This window comes from Anabas testudineus, chromosome 22, assembly GCF_900324465.2.
Source record: "Anabas testudineus chromosome 22, fAnaTes1.2, whole genome shotgun sequence".
Classification (NCBI taxonomy): Eukaryota; Metazoa; Chordata; class Actinopteri; order Anabantiformes; family Anabantidae; genus Anabas; species Anabas testudineus.
In genome coordinates, this window is record NC_046630.1 from 800,531 (window position 1) to 819,538 (window position 19,008).

Consider the following 19,008-nt stretch of genomic DNA (forward strand, 5'->3'; position numbering starts at 1 on the left):
ACTCATATGCTGTACTGCAAAAAGTTCTCGTGTGTTTTGTATTTAAAACCCTACTTTAGTAAAAGTACTGCATTATTATCAGCAAATATTTAGAGTACACCTAAAGTATAAACGGTAGAAGTAGTGATTCCACAGACCAGAACTGACTGATATCTTTTTTAAATCAGTTTTTGCACTGTGCATTTTACTGTTGTGGCCGCTCATGGAGGAGTTATTTGACCTTTATTTTCTCATCTTAAGTGAAGTAACAACAGTAACATCAGGATTCAGGCTGAATCCTGGGTGTAGTTTAATTTCCGACGCTTTTCGCGCACCCTGAATGGCACATATGGATGACATAAGGAGAAACCCAGGATGGATGTCCCGTCATGCAGCGCGGCTGGGTTCTCCCTCCGTGATCATCGGATCCAGGGAGAGAGCAGTAATGGCGGCCGGTTAGCGCCACACACAAACACCGCGTCCGCAACCAGCCGCACTCACTGCAGTCCTCCGGGGGCAGCTAGCCTCGCAGACCGCGGCGGACCCAGCGATACAGACACGGAGCAGAGACACGGCTTTAGTGGGAAAGGGAATCATTGAGCGGAGCGTGGCTGCCTGGGACTTTCCTTCTACTTTTCTAAAAAAAAAAAAAAAAAAAAATATGGAAGAGCACCCCGGCGGAGGAGGGGTCGGAGCGGGCACCCAGCGACAGGCTCCACCGCAGCAGCAGCAGGGAAACAACAGCAGCCCTAATCCGCCGATCGGAGGTGGAGGGGTCATGGTGCCGCACCAGCCAGACGAGCTGCCCCGGCCGCAGCAACAGTACACCATCCCCGGCATCCTGCACTACATCCAGCACGAGTGGGCCCGGTTCGAGATGGAGAGGGCGCACTGGGAAGTGGAGAGGGCCGAACTCCAGGTTAGTTAGCCCGCTTAGCTTAACCTAGCCTAGCGCAGAATGCCGATCGAGCTAACACAAGCTAAAAACGACAACAAACAGGCACGGTATCGAGTGCAGTGCTTACCAAAATAAATACCAAACCAACCAAAATAAAATCTGATGGTGTTTAACACACCAAACCCTACTTAACACCACGCGCAACAGTTCAGTGACAATGACCGGACATTGCACCGTCCTCCAGCCCAATGTTTGGAACCCTAGCCTGGCAGGCTAAGAAGCTAAGCTAAGGGTTCACGAAGAGCAGAATTCGCCGGGTTACCGTTAGCTCAGCTGGAGCTAACTGTCATAGCTAGCTTAGCTCTAGTGCAGCTCTGTTGTTGTGACTCTCCTCTTTTCGACTGCAGGTTTCTGTCTCTAATGACGTGTTGATTTAGAAACGTTTGGATTGTGTACATGAAGTGAAATGTTAGTAAAAGGGAAGTGAATTCAGCTGACTATCAGATTATATCTTTATTCAGCCATTTTGGTTTGTCACGCTAGCTAAGGTAACGTTGGCTAGTAGTGAAGCATTTTACGAAAGCTAAAGTCCCGAGAAACACTGTAAAACAAGAGAACACGGACATTTAAAATAAGCACTGTGAGTAAAAACAGCTCCAATAAAAGCGCAGTGTTTACAGTAGAATCAGATCGTATCCTTTGAGAAGGGACGTTACCGTGATTACGATGAATTATGTTACTACAGAAAGTCCTGGCTGAAGTAAAAGTAAGTATATAACAGCGTAGAAATACTTTAGAAGGAGTATTTAAGATTAAGTAAACGCAGGTATTAAGAAGTGAAAATCTTTCTCCTGAGTGATGTACTTTTTATTGTCTTATTATTATTATTATTATTATTGTTATTGGCAAGATTTTTTACATATTGTACGACAAAAGCAAAATAAAACATTTAGTATTAGTGTGATCTTCACATTAGTGAAGTATATTACATCTGTTTAGTAGCTTAATTAAGAGTGCATCATACATCAACACAGCATTTCATGTAAGATCTTAATATGTTAAGTAACTGTAACTACAGTAATAGCTTTCAAATGTAGTGTACAATAGACACAGCATTTATGTACTAATTTCACACTGTTAAAATCATGTCAACTCTAATTACCTATGTAATTAGAGCTGCAGCTAATTAATTTCAGGTGTTACTAAACATTTTCACAACAGAAAATGGTAAAAGTTATGTTTTCCAGTATCTTATTGTGTGAAAACGGATATTCAAATAAATACTTGCTCCAGGCATTATCAGATTCTTCATCAGACTAAAGATGTTATCTGTTTTAATATTTATTGTTGCATTTATTACTATTTCATTAAATTAGTTGGTTAATTATCACAAGATAATCCATTCTCCGTTTTTATTTAACATTAAACTGAATGTCTTTGGGATTTGAACTGCTCATTAATTAAAACATGGATTTCATTGTAGTAAAGTATAACCTGAATTTTGGCAATTTTTAGAGCTGCAGAGTTTGGTTATAACTAAAAATAACTGGCAGCTGTTATGTTTAAACCATACAGGGAAATAATCTGTTTTTTTAGAGCACTATTACAGTTAAGTACTTTCTTCACTAACCTTAAATCCTCTTTATTCACCGTGTTGACAGACATATCTTTTCCATATAAACTTGCCTCACGTCATTTCAGAGCATTTTGATTCATATGAAGTGAAGCTTGTGAACATCTTGTATGTTGACTTCAGGTTTGTTTCAGTTTTTCCTTGAAAATAACAGCACTAAAGAGAAAACGGCACATTCTACTCTTGAACTTTTATTGTGCACTCTGTCATGTCCTCTGCAGGTTTACTACTCTCAATGTTTAAGATCTGTAGCCTATAAAAATGAGTTGCTGACAGTTTCTATTTGCAGTGGGAAATCAATCCTCCACCCCCAGTTTTATAGCAGAGAAATTAGATGACTTTAGTCTATAATGTGAACTTTGCTCAGATTTATATGTAAAGGAAACAAGAGTGATAAATGAAGAAATCTCTTTGGCAAATTTGTTTTTTATGTAAAGTAAATGAATCATCATTGAATCAAGAGATCAGTCTAACGTACTCAGTCTCGTTGTGTAGATTTGTTTGTTCAGTTGCGTTGAGTGATTGTTGCAGGAAGATGGAATGAAGTGCTGAAACATGTGACACTTGACGTGTTGTTCGTAGAACACACCCAGCAGCAATGACGGTCTCAGTCCACGTTGCTCTGCTAGGACTTGTTGTACTGTGACTCTGGATGCCTTCTGCATGACTCTGTCAGAACTTCAGATAAGACGTGAATGTAAGTGAAGGTGTCGACATTCCTATTTGTTAACCTCAACTGCAGGAGAGAGATGACTGGGCAATAACTCAAAAGGCAGGAAACGGTACCATGAATATCGTAGAGCCAGCCACTAACATTTATCAGAGCAGTTTTAACACCCAAAAGTTATTCAGCTGTATTATCTCTGATGAAAGGAAACAAATATTCTCACATGAGCTCCTGAAACCAAAACTGGGGAATACAGGAAGACATTTTGTAAACACAGGTTATTTATTTTAATGTGGATTGGGAGAATATAGTTTTTTGAAAAATGTGCTAATTCCAAAGAAACCTTTAATGTTATTTATTTATTTATTTATTTAAGAACTGAAGATGTTGACGTAACAAGGTAGAAAAATAACCAGATAAATGTTGTCATGGTCGCATAACAGTAAATCGGTAGGAAACACTGAAAGAACTGTGCCTTTTAGGCTTTTTAATCCGTTATTGGTCTAATTTGCCTAATCTTCATGCTTCCTCAGATGGGCTTGAAACAGACACAAATACTCTGAAGCGTTCATCAGCTTAGTTTTGGACTGAAGAATAAAATCGCATTGAAATATTAGAAACCTAAAATCTAACTGTAAATTATCAGCCCGTTTGTTATTGATTTAAAGTCAGTGTAAAATTGTGGATTGGAGGATGATGATGTGTATTCAGTTTGAGAGTGTCAGTGATTTTCTTCAGCACAGCGGAACAATCACATTGGTTCAGTTTATTTGTGTTTACTGTGTAAACCGGGCACAGGTGACAGATTGAGCCCTGCGTGCAGTTTCGGTATCATTGTATCCAGAAGGACGATCATTCCAGCGACAGCGTGCTTCTTATACACTCTGTACACACAGCAGTGTTTGTGGAGATGGAGCAGAACACGTGATTTGAGATCAGGTGATTTAACTGTAGAATGGCTCAGAGAAGATGAGCGTTGCCCTGTTGAAGCTCCTCAGGAAGAAGCAGTAGATCAGCTTGTTAAAAGGACCTGAGCTGTAAAATATTGATGCTGAGTCTGTTTCTGCTGCCATTAGAGCAGCTGGAGGAAGACGTAAAACGTTTTGACTTCCCATAGAGATGACCTGACAGCCTTCTCCCTACGCATGAAAAAGGTTTTAAATTTAGGATCTGAGAGTAATCTCAGACGTGCATGGAGCATTGTGTCAGAGTTTAAGACGTTCTGTTCATTTCATTTCAGCAGCTTCTGTAGTTATTATGTAGTGTAAAATGCTCAGGATTTGTCCCTGTGGAAATACAAGACTTACGCTGACATAACTTGGTTACTATCGAATTCCTCCAGTAGCCGCTTTCCTAACTGTCAAACTTTAGGGTGGTGGATAAGTGAAATGTTGTTTTCCCAGGTAGATTTCTGCTGGAGAACGCTGATTTCTTTGCCATGTATGGGTGTAACCAGGTTTCTAATTATATTTTTACCAGTATGCATGTGCAGGGCAAAAGTTTGCAGATGGGGAAAGTAGTAAAGGGTCTGCATGACAGCAGAGATCTTTACAGACCATCGGAAATGAACACACAGTGGCCTGTAGAAATCTGAAGACTTTGAACTGCATGTCTGTTAAATCAGAATCGAGTTTATTGGCCAAGTATGTCTACGCATGGAAGGAATTTGACTCTGGTTTCTGGTGGCTCTGAACGTGCATACACACCGTAAGAAGATCAACAAAAATGTACAGTGGCAAGCACAAGCATGAACAAGCCGGGCAAAGACAACAAAATACACTATATGACTTGCGTATAAACAGTAGGTGAGAGAGGAGGGCACTTCTCTCGTTGTGTTAATGGTAATTAATAACTATATACATACAGCAGGAATTTGTTTGTGATAGAGAAATAAGTCTCACTGACGTGCTGCATGTACACATCAGTTTGCAGCAATGAGGTTACCTGTGTAACCTCATTTCTATGAGTAACCTGTGTGTAAGCGAAATCTGAAATCTCTGTGCTTCAGCTGACTTCTTGGAAAGAGACGAAAGGGCTGCTTTATCAAAATTGATTCTTAAGTGTCACACAAAACTTCTCACAATAACTTTAATAAACTGGGTGATTTATGATGAAAGTATCTGTAACTGAACGTAACAATGAGCCTTTCGGTCAAAAGTAATCGTGTTACACAGCTGACGTGTCAATACAGAAATTGCTGTGAGTCAGATGAGATGTTACAAACGGCTGAAGTTTTCTTATGAAAGTCATTTTAAAGCAGAAGAGACTTTAAACAGCAGCGTTATACCCTAAAGCCGCTCAGGCACTTGGTTCAGGAAGATAAGTTTGAGGAAATTGTTCTCCCTCGCACAGACTTAAGGTGTAAGGTTACATGTGTCTGTTGTCATTGCTTCTGCTATTGTTTCCACTGTACTCAACTCCGGGGAATAGTTCCAGGAACTACGTTTGAGCTCAGCCCACAAGGTGATACTATTTCTAGATCACAGGTGTTTTTCAGGTGTTGGTGACAGAGCTGTTGGTGTGAAATCGCAGGTTCAGGTTTATCGTCAGTTCCCCATGTTCAGCATATATACAGGGCAATGAAATGTTTGACTAATGACTAATAGTGCAACATAAAATAGACATTAAAACAGTCTAGAGTCAGAGATGAATGAGACAAAAAGCCTGTTTATTGCTCTTTTTTTTGATCACGGATGATAATGCAAAGCTCTCACAGGTGTGTGCTACAGTATCCTGGACTCCCTCATTTGCACCCAGTCACATTTTTGTTGTTGATATAAACATAGTCCACTACCAAAGCTGTTTTCTCATATTATATCTAAATGTATGGACACTGTCCAGTTGCAAGTAAGTTCTCACCTACCTGACGTAACATTTGTTTAGTGAGTGATGGGGTCTGCAGAAGGTGCAGAATCTCCAGAAGATCGTTGTGACTGTAGCTGAGCCAAACAACATTTTATTTAGGGAGATGGATCAAGATGATAGAAAAACAAAAGGTTGAAGATTCAGAAGTCTGTCTGTCTGTGACATGTTCAGATGTCTTGTTTTGTTTACCTGAAAATTTAAAAAGTCCAAAAATTTGTAAATTACAAAGATCTGACAAAGAAAAGCAGGAAATAATTTTATTGAGAAGCTGAAATCACAACATTTTGGCGCTTTTTACAGTTTTTCTGGAATGAATATAGTTATTATTTTTGTTTTGAGCAGTCGACTTTGCTTCTGTAGCTCCCATCAATACACTCTCTCCATACTGTCGAACGGGACTCGTGTATAGTTGGTGAAACAGGTTAATTATGTTTAGAGTCGGTTTTGGTGACTGGTCTGAGGAGTTCATTAGTGCGGTTTACGGTACTGTCCATGTCAGACGGTGCTTGTGTCCGTGCCATGCAGAAGAACACAAAACCTGATATGTAAATCTTTGGCGATGGATTATGTGTACCTGCAATATTTCAATCTTGCTCTACAACAGAGTGGTTGGATGAGTTGGACTCTGTTTTGGTTACTGACCACAGCAGGAACCTGAAGATCTCATGTTCCCATAAAAGTTCCCATGAAGGAAAACATCAGATGCTTGTTTAACAACTGCAGACATTAACCAATGGAACGTAAAGATGAGGACAGACTTTTACTGACATCTGAGTAAAAAAACATTTTGTGAAATCCAGCACTAGAAGAACCAGACACTAAAGTTTCAGGTCATTTTTTGTGAAGAAGTCATTATGTGAGTTTCCACTTGAAACATCAACTCTTTATAGCTTCTCAAATATGAAGATGGAGGTCAAAGGTCACTTTGTTACCTGAGGAGTGTTGGAAGTCATATCAGTAGGTGGGGCAGTGCTGTGGTGGCTCCGTGTTTTGGTAAAGAGAGTAGGGCTGCGGGACGGGAGGCTGTAATTAGGTGTCCTGGCCTACTGGGCCCTGCTCTGACAGCCCGCTCCCAGCTGGACGCTAAAAGTAGACCAGCCTGAAATAAAAGCCACACACACGGCCTGAGTCAGACACAAAATGAAATGGATTAAAGCAACATGACAACTTTTATTTTTCAGATTAAACCTAAAATGTTGACGTATGGAGACCCATTTATTGTTATAAATGTGTCTTTTCCCTGCAGGAACAGCGTTGGTGGTGTTATCTTAACTTTAGGCGTGTGTGTGTGTCTGAGAGAGATGCAGTTGTTCAGAGGAATGGCCCTGATGACTCTCACCCCCTGTTACCCCCCCCTTTCAGCCAGATCTGATCTCTCAGCCTAGTAAATCTGGCCCAGTGAGCTCACCTCATATCCACACACACATACATCTTCGTCATCATCATCACCCTGGTCCTCTGACCTCACTCTTTCTCACTCCCTAAGGAGCGCTTGATTCATGGTCACCAGGTGCACAGGGTGGGGAGGGGTGGTGTGACATCAGTCTTAAGCTGAGAACAGACTAGAAAACTCCAGAAATCCAGAGGAAGTGGCTGCGAAAAGATTCGGAGTTAGCAGCTGCTTTTTATGGGACAAACACACAGTTCAGACTCACAGCCCAGGATCATGTTTAGATTAGTCCAGAGTGTAGTTGTAAAAGTTCAGCAGGTGTGAAGTCATGTTGACGCCTCCAGAGAGAGAGAGAGAGTCGGTCAGAAAGCAGGAAATCTGAAATCTGTGATAGCAATAATCAAAGACAGTTTGATTGTGAATTTGCTAAGTAAGGATGGAAAGACTCCAGTCAGTGCTGTTTCACGGAGGTGTAGGAGAACCAGCACATCTGTGACATATGTCACAATTAAATCCCTGTAACTGTTTATGACTCATAGTGAAATCACTGCTCTGGAGGTTAGTTTTCAGGAGCAGTTTTCCTCTAGTGAACATGTGAAATCACCAAACACTCCTGTTAAAGTCCTCTTAAACGCTGAACATGGTTCAGAGGTTGGCTTGTTTATGGTGTGTGGGGCTTCTCGTACATACCTACAGGACCTCCACACACACTCGTTCATCTTCTGGTATGTCGGATGGATCTCTGGGGTGATGTGGAGCTGTGGCTGTCAATCACAGAGTTGGCCAATCGGGGCACAGCTGAATTAGTGTGGCGTGTTGTGTAATCCTCCTCCCAGACGTCCCAGTTCTTAAAGACTCCCAACTTCTCTCCTCCTCTCCCAGTCTGTCTCTCTCTCTTTCTCCTGCCCGGGGAGGACCCCTGGTTCCCCCGTCATTATGCCGACCTTCACTAGAGAACCTTCATACCCCAACATCCCAAACCCCAGCTATGGATACCCTTGAAAAGAGCCCCCAGCGTGTGTGTTAGTATAAATAGTTTTCAGCCTGCAACCTCCATCAGTGTTGAGTTTCAAGGAGCAGCTGCTCACAGAGGGACAGACAGATGGACAGTGAGACAGGTGTGGGCAGTCAGACAAGAAGTGCTGCTGTTGGACAGTGCTGAAGGATCTGGAGGTTCTGCTGTGAAGGAAGTGCTCAGTGTTTCTCTCTACCCTCGAAATGTTAGACAGTGTTCTCCACAATCAACACACACCACCAGAACAGCTTCAGCGTACGTATCTCCAAAACACGCGTGATGTTTAGAGGATGATGGTGGAGAACACTAACATCTCAGTCCAAAATCCAATCCAAAAACGATTCACAGTAGAGCTTTGCAACATGGATAAAATTTCATATCCAGATAACGATAAACATTTAGGGCTGGCACTAACTGATTTAGCCCGTTTCCCATCTGTGTATATTAGATGCATGTCTACAGGTGTAGACTGTCACAGCAATCTTTATCACCGTTCAGCTCGTGATTCTTTGCCATGTTTGTTCTGTAGGCCTGGTTTGTGTTAGGGAGTCATCAGAAGTAAAAGTGGATCTTGATTTCTGCCTCTGATTGACCCATGATTCTGTTCAGTGTGGCTGATGGCAACTGAATTAATCATCTTTTCTCTGTGTGTTTGTTCAGGCGAGGATAGCGTTCCTGCAGGGGGAGAGGAAAGGTCAGGAGAACCTGAAGAACGACCTGGTTAGAAGAATAAAAATGTTAGAATACGCTTTAAAGCAGGAAAGGTAAGAAAAGACTTTAAAGCTGAGAAGATGAAAGAGATTTCATGTTTAAGATCTTTTATTATAAATCATGTTCTTTATTTTCTATCCCTGCTGTAATTTTCCAACCCAATTGTCAGATTTCCTTCTTACATTGTCATTCAGAGGTCAAAGTTCAATGTAAAACTTCAACAAGTCAGACCCCAGGAAACTCCATAGATATATCAGACAAGAAATGAATATTTGCAAGTCCACTCCAATCAAATGAAGGGTAAACAGTGGATACAGAAAGAGGCAGTTATATATAATATGGGCTTGTTCTGAATTAAAACACAATTGTTGAATTCTTTACAGTGTTTAAGGTTTAAGACCTTATAAATATAACTGTATACAGAATTGTATAGAAAACCCAACAACGCCATTGAGCAGCACCAGGAGACAGTGTAGAGGAAGAAACCTGCTGTTATTTCAGATATTAAGTTATAAATTAAATTAAATGTTAAATTAACAAGTCTGCATTGTTGCATTTACCCTCCATGTCCATTTTATTAGGAACACATGCAAAATGTAACTCATTCCAATATTAACTGCTCTGACATACAATAAGTGTAAGTCTGAATTTTTACCAGACACTAAGGCAGGAGTCTTGGTAAAATAGTCAAATGTGACACGCACCCTGTAAACTAATATAAGTACCGTAGGTGTTTAATATTGGGAGCTGCATTGCTGCTGTGCTGGGCTATATTTTACCAAGCATATACCGTGACTAAAAGTATTTCCCATATTCTAGGTAACATTCATGAAAAAGCATTTTTAAATATGAGAAAATATATTTAAAGATAAAAATGGTAAAGACTATTAAAGTGTGTCCCATGAGCTCAAACTGGTGAATCAGAGTCAACAAAACTCTGCTACATCTTTGAATTTAGAGCTTTTGCCCAAGGTCTTATTTTAATTATTAACCCTAGAAGAACAACACAGGCTTTGCCATTTATCAATCTAAAGTGTTTAGTGTTTGTGTAGCTTCTCTAAGTAGTCAGCTCTTTCTGTTTGTGTTTTCTGGACCTTAAAATACTTTTTGTTTCCTCCTCAGAGCAAAATATCACAAGTTAAAATATGGAACAGAGTTAAACCAAGGGGAGATGAAGATGCCAAGCTTTGAATCAGGTAGGTGAGGCACTGTGGACGCGCAGGTTAGTGTATTAACCTGCAGTCTGTCTGAATCAATTTTTCACTCCTCACATCAGAAGTACACTTAATTCACCGTCACCTTTACCCTCCCCTTTAATCTATTTGTCTCTTTGCTTCTCAGCTCCACATTCTGCTTTCATCTCCTCCTCTTTTCACCACTTCCTCCCAATGTTTAAAGTAAAGATACACCAAGTCTACTTCTCTGTAATTCTCCTGATGGATACGTTCACTGACTGATACCAGTCTAATAAAGAAATAATAAAAACAAATCAAAGTTTTTCTTTATTTGCAAATCATCGAATCCTAACTCTCTTTACATTTTACAGAGTGTCAACTTTTTAAAATCCTGCTGCTTTTAGTTTTTTACTCTCAAGGCCTCACAGACGTATACAGAAAACCCCAACTAATCCCATTTAGTTAGATTTGTCAGTATCTCCTCATTCTGTCTTTTGTGTGTGTTTGTCCTGTAGACACCAAAGACTCTGATGTTTCTGCTGTTCCTGCCAACAGTCAGCTCACTTGGAAACAAGGAAGACAGCTACTCAGACAGTAAGAACTTCCCTACATTTTTACTTAAATCCTTCCCACCGTCTTGGATTTGTTGTTCCTGTCCAGTATTTAATAGATTTAAGGTTTTCACAGAGACTCTTAATGTAGATAATGTACATACTGGATAATCTGGATTCAGTTTTTGTTTCTGTCAAATCTAAAATTGCAGCTGATAATTTTCTTGAATTAATTAACTTGTCAATTAATGCATGAATCTGTCAATCTTTAATAAAATAATGACAAATGCACAAGATCTCTTCAGATGGCTACAGTCCAAACCATCTGGATATTCAGTTTACTGTGTTTGTGTATTTTCAGGTACCTGCAGGAAGTAGGGTACACGGACACAATTCTGGACGTTCGTACTCAGAGAGTTCGCTCTCTGCTCGGACTGTCGGGCTCTGAGCAGAATGGATCAGTAGAAAACAAGAATCTGCAGCACCTGATAAACGGGACAGAGCGCCGCAAGGACAGCAAGAGGTTCACACATAGATCACACACTGGCACGTACAGTTACACGCTGGTGGTTAAATATCCCACAGAACTCATGTGTAACTGTGTGATTTTGTGCTAAGGAGTCCAGGTGACGTTCTGGAGACATTCAACTTCCTGGAGAACCCAGAGGATAGTGATGAAGATGAGGATGAGGAGGGTGACCTGATGGATGACATCACCACAGACAAACACCATCGGCCCAAGAAACACAAGACCAAGGTACACACCATCATTTTGGCATCTGGGCTCTGCTGCATCATCCAGTCAGATGCTGCACAAGACAAAGAAAATGGGATTTGGAAATAGTTTGGGTTTCGAAAGCTGCACAGAAACCTTTATATACTGTAACTGTCCTGCTATAGAGAAAGCCAAAGTCTGCTCTCCAACTGCAGGGGCAAGTGGACAAGCAAGCCTGGTTCATCCATGTGAAAGCTCACATGCAGTTTGGTGCTTTTAAGTTTAACATTAAATAGTGGTGATTGGTCGAAAAAGCACGTTTTAAAAGCTGATAAAAGTGATCGACTTTTTATATCGAGGATATAAAGTTCCTCAAAAACATTTTCAGCTTTGTGCAAAATGCAGGGATAATGTGGAAGAGCAGCTTTGCAGTTTGTCATCACTACTGACATGTAGCTGCAGATTGCAGTCTTCATGAGCAGAAATGAGGGAGAGAAACAAATCAAGTCAAAAATCAAAATATACATATGTCTTGTGTTGTCAAGGTTGGTAATGAGGGTTTGGCGTCGGAGGATGATGCTGACACGGAGGAGGCTCTGAAGGAGTTTGACTTCCTGGTCACGGCTGAAGATGGAGAGGGAGCGGGCGAGGCTCGGAGTTCTGGAGACGGCACGGAGTGGGGTAGGAGTCATATCATTTAGTTCAGTAGAAAGAGACTGTAGAGATAGATATAAATATAAATTTATATATAAATTTATATTGTGTGTATATATGTATGTGTATGTGTGTGTGTATATATATATATATATATATATATATATATATATATATATATATATATATATATATATATATATATATATATAAATAAAATATTCTAATTGACTCTTACTGTCTTTAGCGGAGCCTCTACCGTTTCCTGCTGGTAGGGGGAAGACCTTCCTGCTGGGGGGTTCAGATGACGTGTTAGAGAGTGTGCTGGGGTTGGGAGACCTCGCCGACCTCACTGTCACCAACGACGAAACAGACTACAGCTATGATGTGAGACATAAACAGAACCATGTGTTGTTGGTGGTGTTTAGGAGACAGACATTTATTGAATTTAATCACATTGTTTATTATGTCTTTGTCTCAGCTGCCGTCCAATAAGGAATCTTCGTTCAGGAAGACATGGAATCCAAAGTACACGCTGCGAAGCCACTTTGACGGCGTACGAGCATTGGCCTTCCACCCAGTTGAGCCCTGTCTGGTCACTGTGTCAGAGGACCATACGCTCAAACTGTGGAATCTCACCAAGACCGTCCCTGCCAAAAAGTACCCGAACACCGCCACTAGACACAAACACAACCTGAACTGGTTAATGAGTGACAGATTATCAAAAACATGTTGTTGTAGTTATCGAGGAACCAGCTTAAAGCACTATTAATGTCAGACTTAACACTTTCATGTCGACAAGTTTGTCTCCTGGTTTCAGTTTGTGTTCCTGTGAAAGACCACAACATGCTAATGTGTTTAAGAAAAGGGAAATTTCTGTGGCTGATTTGGTCTCTGCAGATAACAGTAGAACTGACACTGTAAGATGGTGTATTGGTATCAGTTCATACTTTAGGGCTCTTATACTATATATCTGCACAGTTAAGGAAAAAGCTCATTAGACCATATTTCTTCCACGTCCTCCAGCTCCTACTTGTGGATTCTCTGTACTAGCTTCAGAGGAAAATCCCCTCTTCTCAGACCTGACAGATCCTCCAGCATTTACATCTCATTTTCTCCTCAGCACAGCATTTCTCTGACACTATTCAGCTAAACGTCAAACACAGAGCCCATCAGTGTCCTATACATAATCCCTGTAAAGAATTCCCCTCAGGATTTACTGTGGTACCTTACATCACAACAGAGCTCAGCTTCAAGGAGAAAAAGTCTTTTTAAATGTTCCCTACTGATGAGGAAGGTGGTGTGTTAAATAACAGTCTGTATGTCTTATTTCTGCTGCTTTCTAGAAGTGCCTCTTTTGATGTGGAACCCATCTACACATTCAGAGCCCACGTGTACGTGTCTGCACTCTCTCTCTCACACACACACACACCTACTGTAATATCACATTTAGTACATTCGTTCTTTTAAGGCCTCTATAAAGATAACTTGGCTCAGGCAATTAGTAAAAAAGCTTTTGAAGGTCTCTGTTTCTAATGATCTCTCTTTCTTTCAGTGGTCCAGTGTTGTCGTTAGCAATGACCTCCAGTGGTGAACAGTGTTTCAGTGGAGGCATTGACTCAACCATCCAGTGGTGGAATATCCCCAGCTCTAACGTCGATCCCTATGACACCTACGGTACCCCCTCACACACTGTGCTTCTGGAACAACGTTGTCCAAATGAATTAAGCCTCAAGTCTCAATCTTGACAAAAACATTCCCCGTCTGACTATTTAAAAATTCCCAAACAGAAGAGAAAACACTACTTTAAGTGGCAATTCATCATAGTTGTACAAGAGTAAATGCTGTTCACTCACAACACTTAACCCCATGTCCTTGTCCAATCAGATCCCAGCGTCCTGGCGGGGTCGTGGATGGGGCATACGGATGCTGTATGGGGATTGGCTTACAGCGGTATCAAGAACCGCCTCCTGTCCTGCTCGGCCGACGGCACAGTGAAACTGTGGAATCCAACAGAGAAAAACCCCTGCATCAGCACTTTCAACACAAACAAGGGTGAGACCACTGAGAGCGCCCCCCACAGAAGACCACAGGACATAACAGCTACTTTCAGATCTTTTACTCTCATTGTCTTTGTCTGCAGAGCACGGGATCCCCACATCAGTGGACTTTAACGGTTGTGACCCGGCCCACATGGTAGCATCCTTTAACAGTGGAGATGTGGTGGTGTACGACCTCGAGACCTCACAGCAAGCACTAGTGCTGAAGGGCCAGGGAGACAGCGGTAAGAAAACACACACAGACATAAACAGCTTAAAGGACGGGTCCACAGTTTCTCAGGTTTACCTTAAAATAATTGTCAGGTGCCCATACTGGACTTTTGTGATTTGCTATATAAATAAAAGTGAATTGAATTTTTAATGGAAGTGATGGGGTGAAATCCACAGTCCTAGTTCTGTGGATGTTGTAATAATGTTTTGCATCTTTCATTACATCATTTCTTCTTTTTCTTCTTTTGTTTGTTGCCACTGTTAAACCCCTCCCTTCAGCCCTCCCAGGTTCGAATCATATAAATAAGGTTGTGAGTCATCCCACGCTGCCCGTCACCATCACCGCACATGAAGACCGACACATCAAATTCTACGATAACAAGTCAGGTCAGTCTGCTTTAACATCTCTGCCAGAGACTGTGGAACTGCTCATATATGTGATTCTGAAGTGAAGACTTTGACTAACTTGACAAAAACAAATTTCTTTTCACTTCATGAAATATGATTACTTCCCAAAAATGTCGTAGCTTTCCTAGGACGCTGCTCTGTCCAGTTAATACTGATTGTGTGAAAGTGTTACCTCTTTGACCCGTCCTGTCTGTCTGCAGGTAAAGTGATCCATGCCATGGTAGCTCACCTGGACGCAGTGACCAGTCTGGCTGTGGATCCTAACGGGATCTACCTGATGTCCGGAAGTAAGTCTCTTAAAAAACATGCATCATCCAACAACATCCAAGTTGTAATATTCTTCTTTATACCATTTTACACACCACAGTCTGCTCTAGTACATTGGTCCCATTTCAGATATGTTATCATTTATAAGCTTGTCAGAGGCAGGACGCTGCACTGACTCCATGTCCATGCTTGTGCACATAACGCCTCCTCCTCTGCAGGAGGACCTTAGAAAGCAGGGCTGAAGCTCAGACCATGCTGTGAAAAGGAGTCTCCCTGCTTGTCTCCGTCTCGCTGCACTGCACTCCGCCACACCTTTATTTTTGTCCATTTATTTTATTCTAAAATAATAGGTTAGGAGACAATTCTGCAGCATAGATACGTGGATTTACAGTAACCATGTTACTATAGTACATAAACAGTACGTGTACCTGCATAGGTAACCAGGTCTTGTATGTTCATGTAAACTGAATGAAACGACCTCTTTAAATAAATGATTCATTAAATGTTTCCTCCTCTTCCTCAGGTCACGACTGCTCTCTGCGTCTGTGGAATCTTGACAGTAAAACGTGCGTTCAGGAGATCACAGCTCACCGTAAGAAGAGCGAGGAGGCCATCTACGACGTGGCCTTCCACCCCTCTAAGGCCTACATTGCTTCCGCTGGAGCCGACGCCCTCGCCAGGGTCTACGTCTAGACCAGGATAAGAGGAGAAGCAGATGACCCACTGGGCAAGACGCAGACAGGCAGAGAGAGAGAGCTCGACAGGCTAGTCTGTTCACACACAAACAGGATGCAGGTCCGATCAGGTTTCTGAACACAGAATATATTAATGAAAGACTGGATGTGAGGAGGACTTGTACTGGACGACGAAACACACACGATTTAAGTTAAGAGTTGGAGTGGTGTGGTCTCCTCTGCCTGACTGAAGAGACGTTAAGCTGCAGAAACAGTGTCAACCTGCAGGACGACGCAGAGAAGCTCACCTGCAACTCACCTGTCCCCCCGTCTGCAGAGTCCAGAACACAGCTCTGACGACACTACATGAAGCCGCCCCCTTCCCTTGTGTTAACACTAGTTTAACCTCCTGAAGCTCAGACAGGAGCAGACCTAAAGGAAAGATCCCCCAGATGTTCAGTGTTTTGGTTTGTTTTTCTTCTTGAAGTCTGTCGGTCAGTAGTGGATGTTTAGGATCAGTCCCTGTGAAGCAGAGAGGGTCCATAATATATTATATATAATTCTGAGGGCAAAGTCTGTGATTTTCTATATTTTAGTAATCATTTAATTCCCATGAAGAGACTCCAGCCAACAGTGAGCCTGATTCAGTGGATTTGTCTGTGTGGTACAGCTCTGTTATTGTTTCCATTGAACCCACCTCCGACGCTGTAAAGTGAAGAAACGCTCACTGGTTTGTTTTTAACACTGGAGGATTCTGTCACGCACGAGGCTCCGTATACATGTAGTCACTGGGCTTGACAAACTAAACAATAGGAAATCACCGGCGCTGTCTCATAATCGTAGGTCAAAGCATTAACTGTGAACGAAGAAATGGAAGAACTGAAGCTGTCTGCTCTACTCGGCTTAAACATCTCTGGGTTTGGGACAGTTTGAAGACATGAGTTTTGACTGGGTGGAAACATTTTCTACACCACAGCATCGAGCAGTAATGATGAGCAGCAGCAGGAAATTCAATAACCTCTTACCTCATGTCCAAATGTGCTGCGAAAAGAGCAGCTCAGCATCATTTCTGAGTTTCTCCTACAGTAAAGACAAAGTAAAGTTTCCTGCTGCAGCTGTGTTAGCACGTGAGCTGTGTGGTGTGTCGCCACACTGACAGCATCGGCCAGAAAAATATTTCCGGGTGGTGGGAAGTGACTTTTACTAATAGCACAAAGTGAATGAAACGGATTAATTGTTGGAAAGTGTAGCTGAACATCTGTGGAGGATTTTTCCTTTAAGGCATCGACTTCCAGCTACAGCAGAGAGATTTCAGCTGCATCATCACAGGAAGAAAAGATTTGATGTTTTAACGTCTTGTGGTTTTTAAATAATTAAATGACAACCAAAAAAAAAGAGCCCAGATTCTCAGATTTTAACCAGTTTAACTTTCTAGTGTTTTTAAATATGTTGAATATGAAAGAGCTGAGCTGTTGATGTAATCGACCACAGTTAAAAATCAGATTTCCTGTTTGTGTCTCTGCTGAAGTTTATGCTGATTGGAGATAGAGGATTCCACCTCAGCCCCTGGTGGGCCTATCAGAGCCCTGTGTTTTAGCCCCACTGAGGTGACAAGCGAAGGATTCGGGTGTTTAGTGTTACTGTAGTTCCACATGGACGTTTCTTTGTGTTTGTGTAAAATAAATCTAGTTTTTTAATCCTTTTTTATAAACGTCTCGTTACCGATGCCGAGGAGGTTTCCGGGTCCTCTTTCCCGCCCAGTCCTGGACGTTTCCCGTCACATGACGAGCCTCAAACCTCTGGGTTTACTGCAGATGTTTTCAAACCTGCCTTGTTTAGTCCGGTTTAACCAAACTGGTTTGTTTTTTGTTTTGGGTTCTTGGTTTGTCGGGAACATCCGAACAACAGTTGCTCTGCAAAGAGTGAAGTTCTCAAGACGTTTTGCTTTCACCGGTACAGAACAGGGTCTCAACCTGTCTTTACTCTCTCGTTGCCCCATTTCACCGGTGAGCCGATAAGATTTGATGTGAACCTGAGCAAACAAGCTGCAGCTTTGAAAACACCCTAAATGTAGAAAGTAAAGGAGGGAGGCAGCTGCTGAGGAGTGTTGAGACTTGGCCGAGGTGGAGGAGGACATCGAGCGTGCTAATGAGCCGCGAGAGTGAAGTCAGACAAACACTAAACTAAATGAATAAGAGAGTTTCTCCTGTTTGTCCGTCTCAACCTTCAGGCTGATCAGATAATAAAAACATGACGATGTTCTTTAACTTCATGGAAGATACTGAATAAAAGTTGATGTTTATCTTTTTATTTATCTCAAGATTCATCACAGCAGAAATACAGGATGGAATTGTGTATTTAGTAATTAGTGGAAAGCATGAGAGCAGCTGCGTCTCTGTTTAACTCTAAACACCAAACTCCAGAAAACATCTCAGAAATAAATTGAACAAAATACGGTGAAGGTTTTGTCAAAACCTTTCAGATCCTCAAACTGTTGCTGTGGGATTAAATCCTTGATCACTTTGTTTCCCTCCAGACAAACGGTAGCTGTTAATCTGTCGGTTCAGGACCTGACACTGCTCGTAGAGAAACTCCTCCTCTTCCTCTTCGTCTTCATATCACTCCGATTTTTCTTGTCACTGTTACGGTTTGAATTTTCTTCATCACGGCTTCAACAAGCACGAGTCAAGTTCTTCTGTCGTCAGTTTTATTCTCGTCCAGGACAAAACATCTGAACGTCCCGACCCGTTTTCTTTTATCGTTGTGGTTTGTTCTGATCCACTGGTGGTTTGTTTTTAATTTAATTTTTTTTAACTGAAGGGATCTGTAGCGCGAGCGGCTCCTGATTTATCACAGAATCTTTTTATTTTCACCCAACTTACTGTGTAACTAAAGACTTTTTTTGTTTGTGTAATGCATGATTAATACGATAAAAGTATTTTTTCTAGTCTTCCAAAAAATGGATAAAAAAAAGAATCAGTTTGCAAGTTTTGATGAGTTTTGTAAGTTTTGTTTGTTTTTGATTTACAAACTATGAAACAGCAAATTTTAAAGACTGTACCACATACCAACTGTTGAAATGTATATAAAATGTCTATAATAACTATTAAATGGTGTACCTGTACAGAGGCTGCTG

General features: G+C 41.4%; 1 protein-coding gene across 2 annotated transcripts; it reads left to right on the forward strand.

Moving 5' to 3' along the window:
- The first annotated feature begins 370 nt into the window (after positions 1-370).
- strn3 (striatin, calmodulin binding protein 3) lies at positions 371-18,996 on the forward strand. Of its 2 annotated transcripts, none has more exons than XM_026340011.1 (16): positions 371-898; positions 9,108-9,211; positions 10,281-10,354; positions 10,849-10,927; positions 11,246-11,407; positions 11,503-11,641; positions 12,145-12,280; positions 12,501-12,640; positions 12,735-12,913; positions 13,600-13,647; positions 13,809-13,930; positions 14,141-14,308; positions 14,397-14,537; positions 14,803-14,910; positions 15,132-15,218; positions 15,722-18,996. In XM_026340011.1, exons 1-16 carry the CDS (start codon positions 641-643, stop codon positions 15,889-15,891), a joined length of 2,115 nt encoding a protein of 704 aa, XP_026195796.1. In that variant the 5' UTR covers positions 371-640; the 3' UTR covers positions 15,892-18,996. The 2 variants fall into 2 exon arrangements, with proteins under 2 accessions (XP_026195796.1, XP_026195798.1); XM_026340013.1 differs by lacking the exon at positions 371-898 and adding an exon at positions 3,147-3,207.
- The last annotated feature ends 12 nt before the right edge of the window (positions 18,997-19,008 follow it).